At 36.1% G+C, this 19924-nt stretch overlaps 2 protein-coding genes across 3 annotated transcripts in view; one reads left to right on the top strand and one right to left on the bottom strand.

Annotated features, from left to right (window-relative positions):
* The first annotated feature begins 449 nt into the window (after window positions 1-449).
* On the top strand, window positions 450-11189 carry LOC131537951 (nuclear factor 7, brain). Its single transcript, XM_058771681.1, has 6 exons — window positions 450-1105; window positions 5062-5157; window positions 5239-5469; window positions 5548-5570; window positions 6062-6180; window positions 8029-11189. The coding sequence occupies exons 1-6, from the start codon at window positions 707-709 to the stop codon at window positions 8556-8558; spliced, it is 1398 nt and encodes a 465-aa protein (XP_058627664.1). The 5' UTR covers window positions 450-706; the 3' UTR covers window positions 8559-11189.
* An 833-nt stretch (window positions 11190-12022) lies between these two features.
* Window positions 12023-19924, bottom strand: part of LOC131537954 (G-protein coupled receptor 183-A-like) — a 56000-nt gene continuing 48098 nt past the window's right edge. For both annotated transcript variants that reach the window (XM_058771690.1, XM_058771689.1), the window contains one exon: window positions 12023-13545. In XM_058771690.1, coding sequence (XP_058627673.1) covers window positions 12561-13511 — 951 coding nt within the window. In that variant the 5' untranslated portion in view covers window positions 13512-13545 and the 3' untranslated portion in view covers window positions 12023-12560. The remainder of the gene's footprint in view (window positions 13546-19924) is intronic.

Here is a 19924-nt window from a genome sequence, read left to right as displayed (position 1 = left end):
AACAAATTTAAATATATTTAGATTTATGTAATTTTATAGCCACACATTTGCAAAAAAACTTCGCTTAGAATGCAAATACAGATTTTCAACTTCAAGTCACCACAATTTACAGAATAAATGAATAAATAAACAGGGTGGTAATATTTTTGCCTTGTGCTTTTTTTTCATGATAATTAAGCCCAGACTAAAGGCATTTTATTTAGCTATCATTACAATACTTTTATGGCATTAAATAGATGAATTCCTGTTATAATTTTAATAAGCATAAATTGAACAAAACTACCATGACATGCGAGAATTACACAATTTACATTGTAAACATTTACAATGATTGTTTTGCATTACAGTAATGAGATTTGCAAGTGTGTATGTCTCTCAACGTATAATGTACATTTATACTTGAATAATATATTTAATGTGATGTATGGGAAGAAACCACACCTACTATTCAAATCAGACTGCGGGAGCACGCTGAAAGATGTGGATCAACTACCCTCGGCTCTTGACATCATTCAAAACTTGACGTCTAGTTTTACTAGTTCAGTGTGCTTAGACCCCTCCTTCTCTACTGATGCATGTCAAGACAGACTGAGCTCCATAAAACTAGCAGAGTGAGAACACCTGTAAACCCAACAACAGCTTCAGCTGCGATGTCTAACACAGACTACAATCCCTCGTCTTAAAACCCCAGTACCTGCGAGAGGACATGTCTGCAAACCTTCCCGAAGAGGACCTCTCCTGTCCCGTGTGCTGCGAGATCTTCCAGGATCCGGTGCTCTTGCCATGCAGCCACAGTTTCTGCAGGAGCTGTCTGGAGCACTTCTGGGAGAGCACAGTCATTCGTAGCTGCCCCGTCTGCAGGAGAAGAGCCTCCAAGAAAAGCCCTGCTTCAAACCGGGCCCTCAAAAACCTGTGTGAAGCGTTTCTGCTGGGCAGAGGCCAGGGCAGCGCATCTGGATCGAACATCCTGTGCTGGAGACATGGAGAAAAGCTCAAACTCTTCTGTTTGGTGGATCAGGAGCCCATCTGCGTGGTGTGCCAAGCCTCAAAAATGCACAAAGGTCACGACTGCTCTCCCACGGAAGAGGCGGCACTGGACTGCAAGGTAGAGTTTGACAGTGCCACATTGTTTCGACAAACTGTGTTACATTGTGTTGCTCTCTGTTACTGATTTACATCGGCAGGGCACAAGAATGCTGTTTATCAAGTTCGCTTTGACATTATCTCAGTGTTCGGCCAAAAAGATCATGGCAGGCTTTCTAACAACACCTTCTGCATTCCCCTCCTTCAAGCTCTCATTGTGGCATATGTGTCCTATTGTATTCTGGGAAAATGTGATCAACTCCATCCAAAATGTGATATAAATCTTTCGGAGTGTGCTTGCGCAGTTGGATTTGGGTAACGCTGGAGAGAGAAGTTTGTGCTGAAAAAGAGAGGATTCATTTGTTTATAGTTCTTCTGTGCTGGTTGCTCTCAGCTGTTGGGGTGTAGGTCTTTTCTCAAGAAAACAACGTTAAATGCAAATACAGTTTATCATGTATAGTTTGGATAGAACAATAAAGAAACATATTAGCTTTTAAAAGAGAAGAGAAAACACTTCCCAAATATTTTGTTGTTAACATAAAAAGTTGTGCATCCAATCAAACTATTTTGGTAGAAGCAGACAAATTAGCAAATAACAACATGGACAGGTTATAGTCAATGCCCTCATCCCTTAAAAACCATGACATGATTTATCAAGTTTTTAAGACTTTCAAGTGTTGTTTTAGTATCATTGAGATTCTAAAAACTAATAATAGACATAGATAACAGATAATACTATTATTGTTTTTCTTTAATATTTTGGATTAGAATTTTCCTTTTTCATTTTAATTTTAGCTAACTTTATTTTTTTCAACTTAATTTTTATTCTTATCTTCTTAGGAACAAACTTAAACATATATCATATATTTGTTCATACATTATTTACGTTTAACATAGTTCACTAAACATGAACAATAAATAAAAAATTTGAACAAACAATGTAAGGGTGGGCGATAAGCAGAGGTGTAAAGAGTACCGGAAAACCATACCTGAGTGAAAGTACAGATACCTTACAGTGAAAATTACTCCACTACAAGCTACAAGTCACCAATTCAAAAACAACTTGAGTAAAAGTATTTTACTTATACTAAATATAGGCTCAAAGATGCACTAGTCAAAGAGACATGACAGTCAAAAACTGTAACGTGGTGGAGAAGCTGGGGAAAACAGGCAGAGGCAAGGATCTATGTGCAGGGATTTCATGGAAAAACTAGAACAAACAATGAGCCAAAAACCAACAGGAACAAAGAACATAATGGCAAGCAAACAGACAACCATTACATTCAACAACTCACAAAGAACAAAAAACAAAACAAACAGCGAACGCCATGAGTTGCGCACTTGAAAACAAAGCTGTGCTGATTCTGAACAAGGGAGTATACTTTAAACTTTAAAGGCTTGCACACTCAACTGTTTGCCAAAAGAAGCTTTGTGCTCGTGTATCCTACCTCTCTCATTCGGCACAAATCCAAATATTCCATAATATTTCCATATTGGCGATGTAACGTATCTGAATGCTAAACTATTATTTATTATGTAACTTAAATGATGGGCTTTGTACTTCAGTCGCGTTCCAGCGGTGACACAGAGGCGCGTGCGCTGATGTTTGGCTCACTGTATTTTATTTTGATAAAGTACCAACTGTGCTGTCAAGTTAGCAATGCTGGAACTGATGTGTGTGTGTGTGTGTGTGTGTGTGTGTGCGCGATCACTTCAACTGTTTCCTTATACCAGCAGAATCAACTTTAAACACTTATTGTCTTATTAATAATGCATCACTGTATAAAGGTCTGCTTTTATTTGTGTACACTCACAATGAAAAAAAAAAAAAAAAGAGAAAACAAATAGGATGTCGCTTTCTGCCATTTGAGTTTCCTTTCTGTGAACAAATTGAGCGTGTCACAAAAATGAACTGAGACTCAGCATATAAGCTACGTTACATGTTGCACTGTTTTCCCCCCCTCGTTTATCTGTAAACTAAATCAAATATATTTAAAGATTTATTCCTTTGTATATATATATATATATATATATATATATGTACTGCAGATTTTATATATATAAAATAATGTAATGATATTTAGTATTTTCATATCTAGGTGGAAACAATAATTTGTACTACTGTCTGTTCAAAATGACTGAAAAGAAACAGAGCATAGTAGATTTCTTTTTTTTTTTTTCCTGTTGTCCCGAAATCATATCAAATAGTGACCCCTGAACCGAGGTACATACCAAACCGTGACATCTGTGTACCGTGCCACCCCTAATATATATATATATATATATATATACACACACACAGGGGGCTAACAAGCTTAACAAGATAAGATACAAACTGACTACAAACACCACAGGAGACAGGAAGTGACATAAAAGTCTAAGACAAGACACAGAGAACATGTAACACAAACAAGAAAGAGCTGATTTGTGAGGAGGGCAATCACGTTTATTTTCTAAAACCAAAATAAAACTGAACACCTCAAAATTGCAATAAATAAATAATTAAAAATAATAAAAAATTCTTCTTGCACTAGATGTGCTGGTTTCGGCCTCATTGCCAGATGCAGTCATATAAAACACCTGTGATTCACAACTACTCACATTCATGTAAAGTAGCCTTTGTTGACAAGTTTGAGTGAGTAAGGGCATAACGCACAAGATATAGTATATTAGTACTTATCAATATCTTTGATACTCAGTACAACTACAAAGTATCCGAAAATACACTCAAGTACAGTAATTAGTTAGATTTACTCCAATACTTATATACCTCTGGCGATAAGACTAAAATATTATACCACGGTATGAGTAATTTTATTTCACAGTAACAATATATATCATAATATAGTTATTGTTCTTTTAAATAAGGTCTTTATGATATCAAAATTTTTGATACCATTTCACAAAAAAACTAATACTAGATCCACTTTTCATTTTTGACATTTTGTTCCCTTTCTGGAGCACCCATAGTTTTGTCTGCGAGTACCTGATGTGCTCCTGGTCAAGATATTTTCTTTGATTATAAAACTACCCTTCATTTAAAAATAAACAAACAAACTCAAGCTCAATTGAAGACAAGTAATCAATCAGTGATTAAATAATAATAAAAAAAACTAATTACAAGCAATAGGACAAAAAACTACAGTAGAACAAATAAATAAGAAATGCTACATACATTGCATGAAGTAATCAAAAGTATAAAAACACTGAATATTCTTCACTTTGTAAATTAAATATATATTTCTTCTTATTAAAGCAGGAATATTAGACTGCTGTCACTTTAAGAGCTGCCCCGATCCAATATACTGTTGCAAGTTTTCTTTCAGAGCTGTTTGCTTTCACTTATGATCTAAATTACTGTGTTTACGAGGATACTTGCAAAGACAGGCATTTTGACACATACATGTGTGTGTATTTAACCTTTCAAGGCCTATAAAGCAACTCTGTTCAATACTCCCGCGCTCTATGAGCACCATCTTCACGAGTGCGCGCCTTTCTGACAGCGCTTAGAAAGAGTGCCTGAAACAGTGCACGCATATAGCGGGATTCATTTTCTTTCACAACTTATTGCATTTCAGCGGCTTAAAATCACTTGTTTTTAAACCGTAATGCTTAAAAATGCATGCAAACGATAGCTTTTCTAAATGAAAATAAGAAATAAAATATAATAATTGTAATAATAATAATAATTATTATTATTATTACTACTATATAATATAATAATAATTAAAATTTATTTCAGTCAAAGTTTATTTTATTTCAAGTAACATTTTTTTTTTAGTATTAGTTAACTATAATCCTGGTTTCTCTTTGATTATTAATTTAGTTAATTATTAATTCAATATTAATTGTGTGATAGACACTTCCGATGCTGATGCCAGTTGATGCCCAAAGCAAAATCTCTTTCCTTAAGCACTGTTTTACACACATTAAAGAATATATCCGTGGTTTTACTAAATAACAATATTTTATTTGCAGTATAAAATGACTGCTGCCATGAAGGCACTGCAATGTAAGCTGGAGATATTCAATAAAGCAAGAAAATCTTCAGCTATTACTTTGGAGCACATTAAGGTTAGTATTATATTTGATCAGATATTGCTTTTGTCAAATGGTCAGTCAATAGATTTCTTCAATATCAATTATTTATCTTAGGGTCAAGCCAAGCGGGTTGAGAGACAAATGAAGAATGAGTTTCTGAAGCTCCATCAGTTTCTTTATGAGGAGGAAGAGCACAGGTTATCAGCACTGAAGGAGGAGGAAGAGCGCAAGGTTGCGGCTGTGAAGAACAGAGATGATGATAACGCACAGAGGATATCGTCTCTTGCAGACATGATCAGGACGATGGAGCAAACCATAAACGCTGAAGATTTAACATTGCTGCAGGTGAGAACATTGACATCTGCTGGAACAACACCTTCTCATTCACTCACTGAGTCATTCATTTGTGTTAATCTTTTACAGAACTTCAAAGCTATACTAGATGGGTAAGTACGCTATGACTTTCTTTTCGTTACTTTTTGTTTTTCTTTGCTGTTACTTCTAATATAGTGATTCTTAAATGGTGGCTCGCAACCTAAACGTGGTTCACAGTGTCGTTTTCACACATTAAAAGTTTTTCATTTGGGATGATATTTGCTCCATGTTGAGTTTGTTTGTTTATTTAACCATATACAGTACAAAAATATATTCTCTCTGTATTTAAAAAAAAAAAAGTTAGCTACAATAATCAGTTTATTAAAATAACTCCCTGACTTCACAACTTCACAATTTATTACCTATGAGACTAAATCAACATCAGGTCATATTGTATGGGATAATACATACAATTAAGCCTATAATCGGTTATTAATAAATACATCAAATGTTACAAAAACAGAATTGTTGTTACTTTTATATGATATACATATGTATATATGGTAATTCTAAAGCAAAACCAGTGCATAAATAAAAAATAAAATAAAATAAATGTTTGCAGAACATGGACTACCTTTCAGGCTCCGGAAGGCATATCAGGATCTTTGTTGAATGAATCTAATCATCTTGGGAATCTGAAGTACAAGGTCTGGGAGAAGATGCAGGCAGTTGCACCTTACAGTAAGTATTTCTTTAATGTACAGAAAGGACATTGATAAGAATAGCCTAAATTTGAACCTTAATATCTCAGAGGGTTAATTTATTTTGTTGTGTAGTTATACGTATATTAATTCTGATAGTACTGCATGATGTATATTGGAAATCTTCTCATATTAACAGCTATAATTAAAATAAATAAATAAAAAAATTAAAAAAAAGAATGGTTTGAATCATAATCAAAAAATATTGAAAATAACAAACTTGGAAAAACTTTTATTCAAATGATTTAATTCCAAACTAGTTAACTGTAAATGACAAATAAAATGCCAATTGAAGTGTATTAGTATTGTATTATTGTCCAGTTTCACAATGGCAATTTTAAGCTCTTGATGATTTTTTTTTTGGGGAAAAAAATAGTTTTTTTTTTTTTTTCATGTCATTACATTGTTCAGAGCATAAAAAAATAAAATAAAAATAAAAATGATATTTTATTCATAGGTTATTCTATACATTGGGACTCAATGTTTTTTTTTGTTTGTTTGTTTGTTTTTTTAAATAAAAAGACATGAATGAACGTGCATAGTCAAAAACAACTGATTTTTGAAATCACCAATACATTTTTAGTTTTCAGGATTTTTTTACAATTTTTTTTTAACAAACTTTGTATAAAGATGATTCTCAACTATGTTATAACAGAATGATTTGATATACCATTTTTCCTTCTGCAAAATGTGTATAAATTGGCCATAAATGGGTTTTCTCATTATATACACGTATCTATAAACTAAATCTAATTTGCATATTAATGTGTTTTTGGGGCAACATGTAATGAAAAAATAAGTGTAATAATGGGAGTAATAATTGAAAAGATTTTCATAATAATATATAATATTTCATAGAATACTGAAATGTAATTTCTTTCCCTATTCATTTGTTGTGTCTCCCAAAATGCATAATAAACATGCTTTTAGTCCCGGTGTCCTCAGGACTTGTATGAAATCAACATCCTGCTTCGTAACAGAAAGTCATATTTTGATTTAAAACCCCATAACATTTTCCTGAGATGTTGATTTATGACACACAGTTTAAAAATTAGACAGATTTAAATGATATTTCCATAAGAGTGTCACTAAATTAATATCAGACATTTTTGAAGACCAAGGAGAGGGAGTAGTCATGCTGAAACATCCAAACATTTAGTATCTCTGAAAAGCCCTGAATGTGCTCTTTACAGGACATCCAGACTTAAAACTGTGGCATGTATAGTCTCAGAGAAATTCACAAAAATATAATGTCCTCATATGAGGACGCAGGGTCTCAGGAGGCTAACACAGCTAAATCCTGGTTTTGATAATGCTAGTCAACAATACTAGAGAGAAAGTGGGGTTTTAAAAGTTCTTCTTTTTTTTTTTACTTTATACTGACCCCATACACTCAGAAAAAGGTAAAATAATTTTTTTAAATAAATAAAAAACACTGTCATTGGGGCAATACCCTTTTAAAAGGTAGATATGTGCTATTTTAGCACTAATATGTACACTTTAGGTACTAATATGTAGCTTTAAGGTACCAGTGTGCACCGCTTATAAGAGTATAAAGGTGTACCTTTTGAAAGAATAGTGCCCCAGTGACAGCTTTTGTACCTTTTTTCCTGAAAGTACAGTGTGAATGTAATCATGCACAAAAGGATTTACAAATACCCACAATTCATTTATTTTACAACTAAAATCGTTGAATATTATGGCACTTGTCGTGATGTAAAAATGGCTGACTAGTGATTAAAGTTAACCAGATATCAAGTGCCAACATGAGCTACACCTCACAACATTTTTTTTGTGTATGTTTTCAATGTCTGTCTTTGTTCGTCAGGTCCAGTAATTCTGGACCCAAACACAGCCCACCCTTGCTTGACGCTGTCAGACGATCTGACCAGTCTCCGCTATAGCACCCCAAACCAAGGCCTCCCCAGTAACCCTGAGCGTTTCCATATCAGCGCAGAGGTGCTAGGCTGCACTGCCTTTAGCTCCGCAAGCCACGGCTGGGAGATCGAGGTTGGTGACAATGAGGACTGGATCCTGGGCTTGGCCAGTGAGCGTGTGAAGCGAGATCAGGAAGTACCTGCCAGACCAGAGAATGGCTTCTGGACCATCTGCCTACGGGACGGGCAATACAGGGCTATGGCATCACCCCCAACTGCTGTAAAAGTGGAGGAGAAACTGCAGAGGGTCTTGGTCCAGCTGAACTGGGACAGAGGGGAGGTGATTTTTTCAAACCCATCACGCCAAGAAATTCTATACACTTTCAAACATGTCTTTACAGAGAAGTTATTGCCGTACTTCTACACGCAAAGTAAGCATCCTTTGCGTATCCTCTCCAAGCCTGTGTTGGTGTCTACATGAAAGTATCCTCTAATAGGGAGAATACAAACTGTGGAAAATTATTTATATATACACATTTGACAGATGCTTTAACCCTTTGGTATTATTCATTTGGGGGTCACAGTTGTGTTGTTCGCAGTCAAAACTTTTCAGTAAAATCAATGTAATATATTTTTGTTCCATAATATTTTTTAGGTAATTTTATGGTACTAATTAATATTTATGCAATAATTTTGATCTTTTTTTTCGCATTTCTTTTTTCTAAGATTACTTCTCAATTATGGCAGTATTTCATGTTAAAATAGAGACAATGCCTTTAAAATCCAATTTTTGAAGTCAGATTAGTGCCATCTGGTTGAAGTAAAACAAGAAAAAAAATGTGCAATTCCATGGTTTAGCCCATAGATTCCTATATGGCTCTATATAGAAGGCTTATAAACTTTCTAGTTTTTAGGCATAAAGACTTATTTTTATTAAGTTGTGGATCTGGATATATATTTAGACATTATCAAAGACAACTTTTCATAAAGCTTTAGATTTTTTTTGGTTTGAAATGTTAGTTTTTGCATTAATTTTACTACAGTCAAACCTGAACACAGAGAAAGAAGGCATTTTGTTACGCATAACCAAAATTAAACAAAAATGAACAGGAATGCTTTATCAGAGATTAATCAATCTGATTTCAACCTCTTATTTGAGTCTTCTGGCTCAATTTTGCCATATTGTTACAGCCACACCAATTCATTTGTGTGTGTATATAATAGTGTGTTGTGTGTCTGTTTTGTACTCTCGATGTTTTAGTGTGTAACCCCTTATTTGGTGTCTGTGTTTTGACTGCATTTTTGGCCGAATTATTGATTTTATTTCATGCATTTGCAGAAATGTGCTTTGTGTTCCAGTCACACTAGTTAATATATGTGTCTGTGGGGGGGGTGGGCGGAGTGTGTCTATTTTGCACTCTTGATATTTTAGAGTGTCACCCCTTTATTGCTGTGCACTCTTTTTCTGCATCGTGAATGATTTGTAGATTGTACACAAAAAAATTCTCTGTATTTTTGTGTATTTCCCATTCATTTACAATGGCGGTCATTTTTGACTGCGAACAACACAAGTGTGGCTATTTTTTAATGACCATTTAGCTTTTTCGAATCAAAATTTATTTAATTTTTTTTGTGGTCACATACACTGTAAAAAGTGAAAGTTGACAACTTAAAAAAATTTAGGAAACCCGTTGCCTTAAAATGATTAAGTATATAATAATAATAAAAAAAAAAAAAGTAAGTGAACTTGACAATTCTTTTGTCAAAACTTTTTTAAATTATCATTTACTTAAAAATTTTAATGCAACGGGTTTCCTCATTTTTTTAAGTTAAAGGGGTGGTTGATTGCAATTTCACTTTTTTAACGTTCGTGTGTAGTGTGTAATGTTGCTGTTTGAGCATAAACAATATCTGCAAAGTTGCAGCGCTGAAAGTTCAATGCAAACAGAGATGTCTTTTAAAATTCTGGAAGTTTAATGCCTACAAAAACGGCTGGTAAGGGACTACAACGAGTTACTTCCCGGGTCTGTTACGTCACGGACCCAGATAAACCCCGCCCTCGGGAACATGTAAGGAAGGGGGCGAGGCCATGCTGTGCTGCTTTAGAGAAGAGGAAGAGAAAACTAGGGGTGCACGTAAAAATCTATTCATATATGAATCGCAATTTTGTTTTCTAACGATTCTAATGGATTCACAAGTTTCAAAATTAATGCTCTAAAACAGCCGTTCTTAATACTTTTCCTCGCGTCACCCTGCTCTGCATCTCTCTCTCTCTCTCTCTCTCGATCGTCAGATCAGCTCCAACAAACTGTTCCAATTATACATTTTCACATAGCAATGAGAAGCGTTATACACGGATGCGTGTGCGGTTGCCGTACTGTATTAAAGCTTTAATCAGAATAATAACATAAGCAGTAGCATAATAACAACGTATCTAAAAGTATGAGACAACAAACAAACATACCATTAAGAGCCGTGCTTGCACAGGTTCTGCGCGATCCTCTTCACTAATATCCTCTGCGTCTCAATCGGGCTCAAATTGATAAACAATATAGACGACGCCATTGTTTACAATACAACCGGAGCACATGCCGCTGAGCTGAGGGGCGGGACATTTGGACACACGCTCGGCGGTTTAGTGAATCACAACACACTGAGCCAGCTAACCAATCAGAGCCCATCACGTATTTCTGAGGGAGGGGCTTCATAAAAACAGGAAATAATCAAGGCGTTTGTCAGAGAAGCGACAGAGCTGTGTGGAATAAAGGTAAATTATATGAAAAATAATGCGTTTTTAAAAAAACGAAGCATGAACATGGTAGACTGCACCCCATAAACACAATCTAGCCTAGAAAAAAAAAACAGTAAACCACCCCTTTAAGTCAACATATCACTTTTTACAGTGTAGCGACTGCCATAAAAGTCACCAAGTTTCGTACCATTCCGATGAAGTAGCGATTTTTAAAAATCCGAAACATTTATCTCGGTCTAAAATGACCGAACAACACCAGAGGGTTAAGTGATTTACAGGTCATTGTGCAAAGTAGCCCTAGGCAGTTATCTTAATGTGCCTGAGCAAGCGTATCCTTACTGCTAATAAACATTCAAGCAAGTGCAGTTTCTGAATCTGTCTCAATGTCTGTTTGTCATTACTGTACATGCATGCAGTATGAAACAATTTATAAATTGTGAACGCCACAACCGCTTGACAAGATTATTTTCAAAAAAAGGATTGCAGCAAAACTGCACATACTGTAATTACAATAGTGATACATTTAAGAAAGTGAATTCCACCTATTTAACTGTAGGGGGTTCTAAAATTACACAAAACTACATACAGTTGCCATTTTCAAAGCAAAGAATGATAATTTGTAAAGGACATCAGGACTAGTGCAATATGTATATATATATATATATATATATATATATATATATATATATATATTTTTTTTTTATTAATTAATTAATTTTTCTGGGTTCCAGAAGGATAGGCTTGTTTGTGACCAAGTTGAAAAGGATAACCAATGTTGTAAAAACCCATTCAGCTGTAAACACTTCTAAAAGGTGTGTGCACATATTTTACAAAGACAGAACAGGATTTTGGTTTGAAACTGAGAGTTTTGTTAAGCCACTACATTCTATTTATTTTTGGTATTTTTAAAAACCTGTGAAGACTTAACATTTTTTCCATGCATACTATAAAATGACACCACTATACTACACGATTCTATCACCCTGATTGGTTGATGTTGCAGTGATTGTTATCCAGATCTTAACGCTGGTAGAGGATTGGGGCCAACTGTAAACTTTTCTTGACCCCAGTGATCACAATTTAACTTAAACATGAAAAAATATGATAAATGATTGAAAATGACAAATAACAAACATTTGAACATTAGATTAAATAGATTTATTTCTGAGGTCCATTACAAATAGTTCAAAAAACAACTTTCCATAGAAGACTTTCCTTATTTTTGCTCTGTTACACATGGTGGCGCCACAAGTCTTTAAATGAACCTTTGAATGTTCTATTCAGTTTTATTCACAGTCACCTTTATTTTATTTATATAGCTCTTTATACAGTACAGATTGTTTTAAAGCAGCTTTACAGTTATAGACAAGAAAACGGTGATTAAATGATGCAAACAAAATTCAATTCTGCTGTAATATAAATAGTTATATATTAATGCTTAGAAAGTTAGAAACTAATGTATAACTGCATGGTTTGAGAAAATGAATTCAGTGTTGCAGTTAATCAAAGACATAACTGAAAGAGAGTCTAAAACCTCCAGTACAAATATATAAATATATAAATATATATATATATATATATAGCTACAAATATCCAAGTTCAATTTATAATAGATTATATGATTATAACAGGTATACGTAGCAAACTGGTGAACTATGGAAATTTGTTACTACTAGAGTAGCATGTTAAATAATTTTAACAGCATATTTCAGACTCTGTTTCAGGGAGATGTCATTCCTTTGAGGGCTTCTCTTTTTCCTTGCAGCTTAATTTCTTCACACAAGATTCAGGCAAGAATGGTACTTTCTCTAAGCGGGACAAGTAAGTTAAAGGCTGGATAGTGCTGCTGATGTTTAAGAAGGCAAAACATACTGGTTGCACATAGCAACTAAAGACCTGATGTGGATAATGGTCTTCAAAGGGGAACAGAGCCACTGGAGGGAGATAGTTGCTTATGATTATGATCAAGATAGACAGCACAATCTTAAAAGCCTTTCTTTTCATAGGATTCATCTCATCTTTACCAGAACCTCGTGAGCGTTTCAGGGCCCAGAGGATGGCCACGTTACACACCACCATCCAGGTGAAAGCAAACAAGACCTCACCAGTGAAAACCTTCTCAAAGTTTGGGAGGCCACCAACAGTTTTGGCCGAAGCATAAGCAAAAGTGAGCAGCAGAATCACGATGGTCAGGCCGATCCTGTATTTGATGTCCTTGAACTGTCCGAATGCGATGGGGAAGAGAACGGCTATAAAGCGATCCAGACAGACGCAGGAGAGGAAAAGCGGCCCACTGGTGTCCTTCACACCATAGGAGAACTTCAAAGCCATCCAACCCATAGCACTTCTCCAATGGTAGAGATTGAGGAATGATATGATTGTCATGAATCCAAAGTAGGTGTCCATGAAAGCCAGGCAGCCCAGGAAGATGTCGGAAGTTAAAGGTTCATTCCGGGTGTTAATTAGGTTTGCGAGGACCAGGATGTTGGCTGGTATTCCTATGATCACATTAAAGGATTGCATAGTTAGGTCAAAAATGATACCACTCACCATTTGTTCACACCCTCCAAACACACTGACAGAGTGTGTCGTGTTGACTGAATCAGTTGTCAGGTTAGAGGAGGGCAGGTTGTTTCTGAGGATGGTGTTGAAACTTGTGTCGTAGTGCAGTTGACTCTCCATGAAGTTTGAGGAACTGAAAGCGGTGAATGAAATTCTGGAATAAAGGAGAATGATAATGTTAACATGCCAATATCATTCGGAATGTCTGTTGACATGATTGATGATCATTTTCAAATTTTATATCAGATTTGGAACATTTATTATTAGAAATATCCTTCCATGGTGACCAATCCTACTCCTGGAGGGCCACTGTCCTGCAGAGTACGGCTCCAACTCTAATCTAATACACCTGAACAAGCTAATCAAGATGTTCAGGATTACTTGAAAATAACAGGAAGGTGTGTTACACAAGGGTAGGAACTGAAGTCTGCAGGATTGTAGCCCTCAAGAAGGAGGGTTGGTTACCCTTACTCTACACCAGGGGCCTTCAACTCTGGACCTCGAGATCCACTGTCCCGCAGAGTTAAGCTACAACCCTAATCATACACACCTGAACAAACTAATCAAGGTCATACTACAAAGTTACAGGTAGGTGTGTTTAACTCTAATCTCTCTGAAAGTAGATCTCGAGGTCCGGAGTTGAGGAACCTGCTCTACACTTTCCTTAGTGGTAATAAGTTCTGTTTAGTAAAGATAATTTGACTAGATTCAGTTTTAAGGGCAATTTGTAGATTATCTCTGATTTTGTGGCAATACATCAGCTATTATAAACAGCGTCGTCCCCTGAGGATATTATCCTGTTATCCTGTTGCATATCCCCAGAGTAGTAGCACAACTGCACAAACACAAGTACACAAAAACACATCTGTGCAGAAACACCTGTCAAAAGGGAATTCCTTCGGGGTCCATTCAAGAACGCCCTGTTTCCTCAGCTTGGTTATATAAGGGTATAGATTTGGCTGTGTGAGGCAGATGCAATGTTACATTGTGAATAGTACTGATACAATGTCATCTTTTATTGCACAATTTAAATTTATGATAAACACAGTGTTTCACCAACCCTGAAGTACCCCCAACATTGCATATTTGGTATGTCTCCCTAATCCAGGGGTGTCCAATCCTCTTCCTGGGGGAAGAATGTACTGCAGAAATTAGCTTCAACTTGCCCCATCACACCAGACCGTTGGGGGGTCCTCCAGAACAAGAGTTGGGAAACTTATTTTGCACAATATATGACAAAAAAACTTGTAGTTTTAGGTAATCAGTAATGCATAATAAAACTTCAGTTTAGTTACTATAAAACATAATGTGTGCAAGACTCAGGAACAGCTGTGGTTCATCTGTCACCTATATAGCAGAGCTTATGGGAAGCACCACCCCATTAAATCTGAAGGGACAGATTCATGTGTTCTTGTCATGCCATTCTCTGTACCACTGGTCCACTGGGGCCTCAGAAGGGCCCTTGTGACCCTGAGCAGGTCCCTGACCTACTCCCTTTGCCTTCAGGCTAAACATGCTCCAGTGGCACGTCTGCGGAACGATAAGGAGGCTCGCAGGGATTGACACTTAATCAATTGTGTTTTTCTCTTTCCCGACCCAGGTTCCCAAGTACCCCAACGTGACATATTTGTCATACATGTCTCCCTAACCAAACATACCTGATTCAGCTTGCTCATCTTCTGAAATGGGCGTTAGAAATGAAAGACATCCAAAATTTTTGCTGTTGGGATACAGGTTTGGGAAACACTGCTCCAAATCAATGTAATTCCCAATTACAAGTCAACATGAAAAACAGAATTGAGCATTTACTTCTTTAATGCACATTCCTGGTCATACTGTGCGCAACTCGAAGAAAAAAGTTTGTCTTAATGTTCCATAAAAATGTAATTACATGAACTATATTTGAATCAACTTTATTTTTCCACTGACATAATCATAACCCTGTGGTAAGGTAATAGTGAAAATAGCCGACCACAACCCAACCACTTCTCTGCTGCTAGCTGTGACCAGCACATCACCAGCTTAGCAAATGTAGATATGAAAGAAGTGTTTTTGACTGATTTCAGGCTACATGTACTGTCCCTTTCAAACTATTTGGAGAAAACATTATCAACTGTTGAAAGCAGTTTGCAGCAGTTTTAAGGTATTGTGCCCTTTCATTGAATAATGAACTGAACTATTGGTAACTTTTTTTGAGTAGCTCCTGCTTCCTTCTCCACCAGTCACTTCTGTTCAAGCCAAAATTGTAAGATGATGAATGTTTGTTAATAATGTTGTACAACAAAGATCAAGCTAATTAAGTTTCATTATAAATAAAATAATTAATAATAATTGTTGATCAGGGAATTGGTCACATATTTTATTTTCCAAAAAAAAAACATTATACCAGAATTTTTTTTTTAAATTGACTTTGTGTGAGCCTGACACCCCTATGAAATCAAGGCTCAACTTTTTATAATTATAATACTCATAATAATATTGGTAATATTATGACACTATTGGCTGAGCTGAGTGTTGAAACTATATTTTGACTACAGTAGACCAGAAAATGAGTAATATTCTAGCATGGTAGTCAATGTGATGCTCTCTCAGTTGTGCAAAATTTCTAAATCACTCCACTGTTTTGATCATTTGCTGACTTCATATTATTGATAATCTCATTTCATTGATAATATCATCAAGTTTAACATACTGCAATAGTATTATTAAATGCCTTAAAATTTTGAACCAGTAAATGAAAAGCTTTTCTTGCTCAAAAGATCAAGTATCTGCTTGATTTTTTCCACTCAACCTACAATTCTCATATTTAAATTGTATACTTTTTTTTGTTATTGTCTAGCTAGCAAAATTTCAGAACAATCAGCATACTATGTTTATAGTTACTCTTATAATAGTGAGAAAAGACAGTCCTATCATATGAAAACTTGAAAGCTCATACCAAAAGTACCAATAAGCTCCCAATACCAAAACTCATTTTACATTGTAATATTATTTGTGTACAATTATTTATGGTTCATTTGGAACTGTTAAAAAAATACTCCAAGCACAACTCAAACAACTGCAAGATTATCATGATTTTTCCCATGATCATTCATTTAATGTAAAAAGCCCATGGCAAACTTAAAATATTGACATTATGAAAAGGCATGCATAACAGTATTTATGAATACACACAACACGAATATTGAAAACAGAGAAAAGACAAGGAAAAGCATGCTTCTTACCGGATAGACGTTTTTAGCCGCACAGATGCGGGTCAGATTGTGGAGTCGCCTTTATAAACATCGTGAGGCCAGGAGGAATTACAATTGTTGATAGGAGGGAGGGTCTTTTTTGAGATGCTTTCTGGACTCGGTCCCTGATGGTGAATTAGACTCTGTTTTCTAGATTCTTCTGTCCTCACAGGATCAAAGCTGTTTTGGTGGGTGTTTTCTTGGTAAAAGCTCATACTGAGTGTTGTTTTAGAAATGACTGCTTAAGATTAATATATATTGTTTGGATCATATGAATCCAGGCTTCTGTAGGAATATGATTATTTTAGTTTTTACATTTTATCCCTACAATAATCCCACCTCACTATTCTGGGATCATAAATCATCAATTTTCTTTGAAGTAATTTAGCTTAGCATATTGCTCATTCCTAACTGACAAAACAATTGAAGATACACCAAGAAACTGAATTTGTAATACTTCTTACAAAAGTACAGTGTAACATTATTATATAGATTACTATGCTTAAGCGTGTCTTTTTAAAACCAGGACAATGAATAGGTTGCATAAAGTCAGTCAGAAAGAATAAATGGGTTAGGTGAGGCATGAGACCTCCTTCGGCTGAGATTCAGCCCGTCACACAACACCTTTCCCCTGACTCTGACTTACATGCTCCAAAACTCGGTCTGGGGGCTGATTTGCATCTTGGGACTGGTCCTGGTTTTGTACCACCGGCCCAGAGGCCCTCATGTCAGTCTCTAACCCCCTTTCATTGCAAACAGAGAGCACAGGTGCAGGACTATGTTCACTTGTATGTCTGCTGTGAGTTACTATGCATTTATTAATTCATGGATTGATGATCTCTTGATGTAGTGTTTCACAAAATACAGACAACTTGGATAACTTGGTTTTATGATTATTTATCAAGGCTGTGAAATAACATTTATTTTATTTATAAAATAATGCATTAACTAGTGTCATTTAAATACTTGTAAAGGATATAGGCAAGTCCCAATTGTTCATGCACATGGGGTATCAAAACCTAGAGATCTACTTCCCTACAGATTTGAGTTCCATTGCTACTCTAACACAATTGCATATAATATTTATAACTCCAAACCTGGATTACCTAGGTCAAGTGTGTTTGATTAAGGTCATAAACTCTGCAGGAAGGTCAGATCTTCAAGAGCAGGAATGAATGATCCTGTTATACAGCTTTTCCATAGATACTGTAACCAGAATACCGTCATGCCATTTTATGTCCATGGGGCACTACTTTTATAAGACCAATGTTAAGTGACATGAAGGCCTAGTATACTCTGCATTTAACCCATTCAAGTTAGTGCACACACATTAGGAGCAGTAGTGAACACACACTCACACACACACGGAGCAGCCATTTTTGCTGCAGCGCCTGGGGAGCAATTTGGGGTTCGGTGCCTTGCTCAAGGGCAACTCTGTTGTGGGTATTGAGGGTGGAAGAGAATGCTGTTCATTCATTCCCCCAACCAACATTTCCTGTCGGTATTGAGAATTGACCTATCGGTAAGCCCCACACCCCTTAGTTACTGTTGCTGCCTCGGACAAACAAACGGAGTTGCTCACTGTCTTACAATGACAGCTACAGTGTGAAAACCTTGTCCTACAATGTTTTTGCTAAATTTGGGACACAGAAGGCCACCAAACGGGAATTAAATATTCCATGGAGGGATTTATAAAATGAAGGAGGGTTTACAGATCACAATGCAAGCGGGAGAAGTCTCATATACGGTCGGTCATCACGATCGCGGATGACAACATGCAGGATCAACACTGTTCATGTATCGCAGGGTACGATTAAATCAATGTACATTTAACCAGTTTAATATGGAGAGGCACTGAAATGTAGACCTTCGTTTATGTGTTTTTGACCTACACTGTACAAGACGCGAGAACAGTCCGCTATTTAGGTTTGTACATTAGCATGGACTCACTAACTTTAACGTTAGCTAGTTTTAGCCAGAGATACCTTGCTGAAGCACAAGATAACATTAACGGTCTGCTTGAGCAGATGAAAATTGTAACTTAATGAGTGTATGACAACCAGAAAATGAATGTTTCTGTCTTCATTTGTATTGGGGTGAATACTTAGGGACATTTTGCTCTGTTTTGTTTGGATTCGGGAAATGTAATAAAATAAATTATATTGCCCATCCTCTCAGGATACCTGGAATCAGTGTTACGAGTACCGCAGGCACATCATTTTTCCATTTTTGAAGCATAAACCCTATAAAAACGATGCGAGCTTCGGATCTTCCAATGTTACTCTATGGTGCTGAAACCTAAAGATGTCCGAGTTCCGCTCCCCGTGCAACTGATACTCGACTGCCATTGGCTAGTCTGCGCTCGAGGGGAGGGGCTTACCGATAGGTCAATTGAACCTGCAAGCTTAAAGGTACAACTCAGACTCTCTAATCATTAGGCCACAACTGCCTATGTGGTGATCTACAGTGGGTCCTGCATGGGAGGAGCTTCTGTATCACATTAAAGATGTTATTTAAAGACTCCAAATGGCATAACTGACCATCAACCAGAAGAAATGCTCATGGACCCAAACTTGGTATACTACATTTATCTATCCAATAATCCATCCATCCATTCTGCTTTATCCCCTGTAGGGTCACAGAAAGGAGCCTATCCCAGCATGTATCATGCCAATGGTAGGGAGGTTACATTGTTGGTCATGGAAAAAATAGACCAGACATGGAAAAATTAGAAGCCAATAAATATTTTGCCACATATAAAATGGAAAGTATGATCATTTCTTGGACAAATCAGCAGGTACAGGAGATTTGTTAAAAAAAAAAAAAAAAAAAAAGGAATGAAGTTGCATGGTTACTAAATGCTTTTTAAATGCTACTAAAATTTTAATAACAAACCATGCGGTTAACATTTTGACTTAAGTCCTCATCAGGACTCGCACAATTTAAAACAGTACCCACAGGGTTTGTTATGAAAAATTTGTATTTATTAAGTGTTGAGTTCTTTCCTTTTTTGATTTGCATGCTTTGGACATTGCACCTTACAAAACATTACATCAGAGTGTTTTTTTTTTTTTGGCAGGTGGTTCACTCACCATTTTGCAACATTGGCAGCCCATGAATTTGATGAAAAAAACAACAGGCTCCTCCAAGATTTATAGAACTAGTGAATGCGAGCCTTTCACAAGCAGAAAGAACTGTTGCCTCATAGAGGCCTTCAATGAGAGTTTTCTTGTCAGTGTTGATGGCTCAGATGTGGTAAGTCTAGGTGCAGTGCTGGCACAGGGAGAATTTGGGAAAGAG

The sequence above is a fragment of the Onychostoma macrolepis genome, chromosome 03 (genome assembly GCF_012432095.1).
Source record: "Onychostoma macrolepis isolate SWU-2019 chromosome 03, ASM1243209v1, whole genome shotgun sequence".
In the NCBI taxonomy this organism is placed as follows: Eukaryota; Metazoa; Chordata; class Actinopteri; order Cypriniformes; family Cyprinidae; genus Onychostoma; species Onychostoma macrolepis.
Note: the sequence above shows the minus strand (reverse complement) of the source record. Positions and strands in the feature narration are given on the sequence as shown.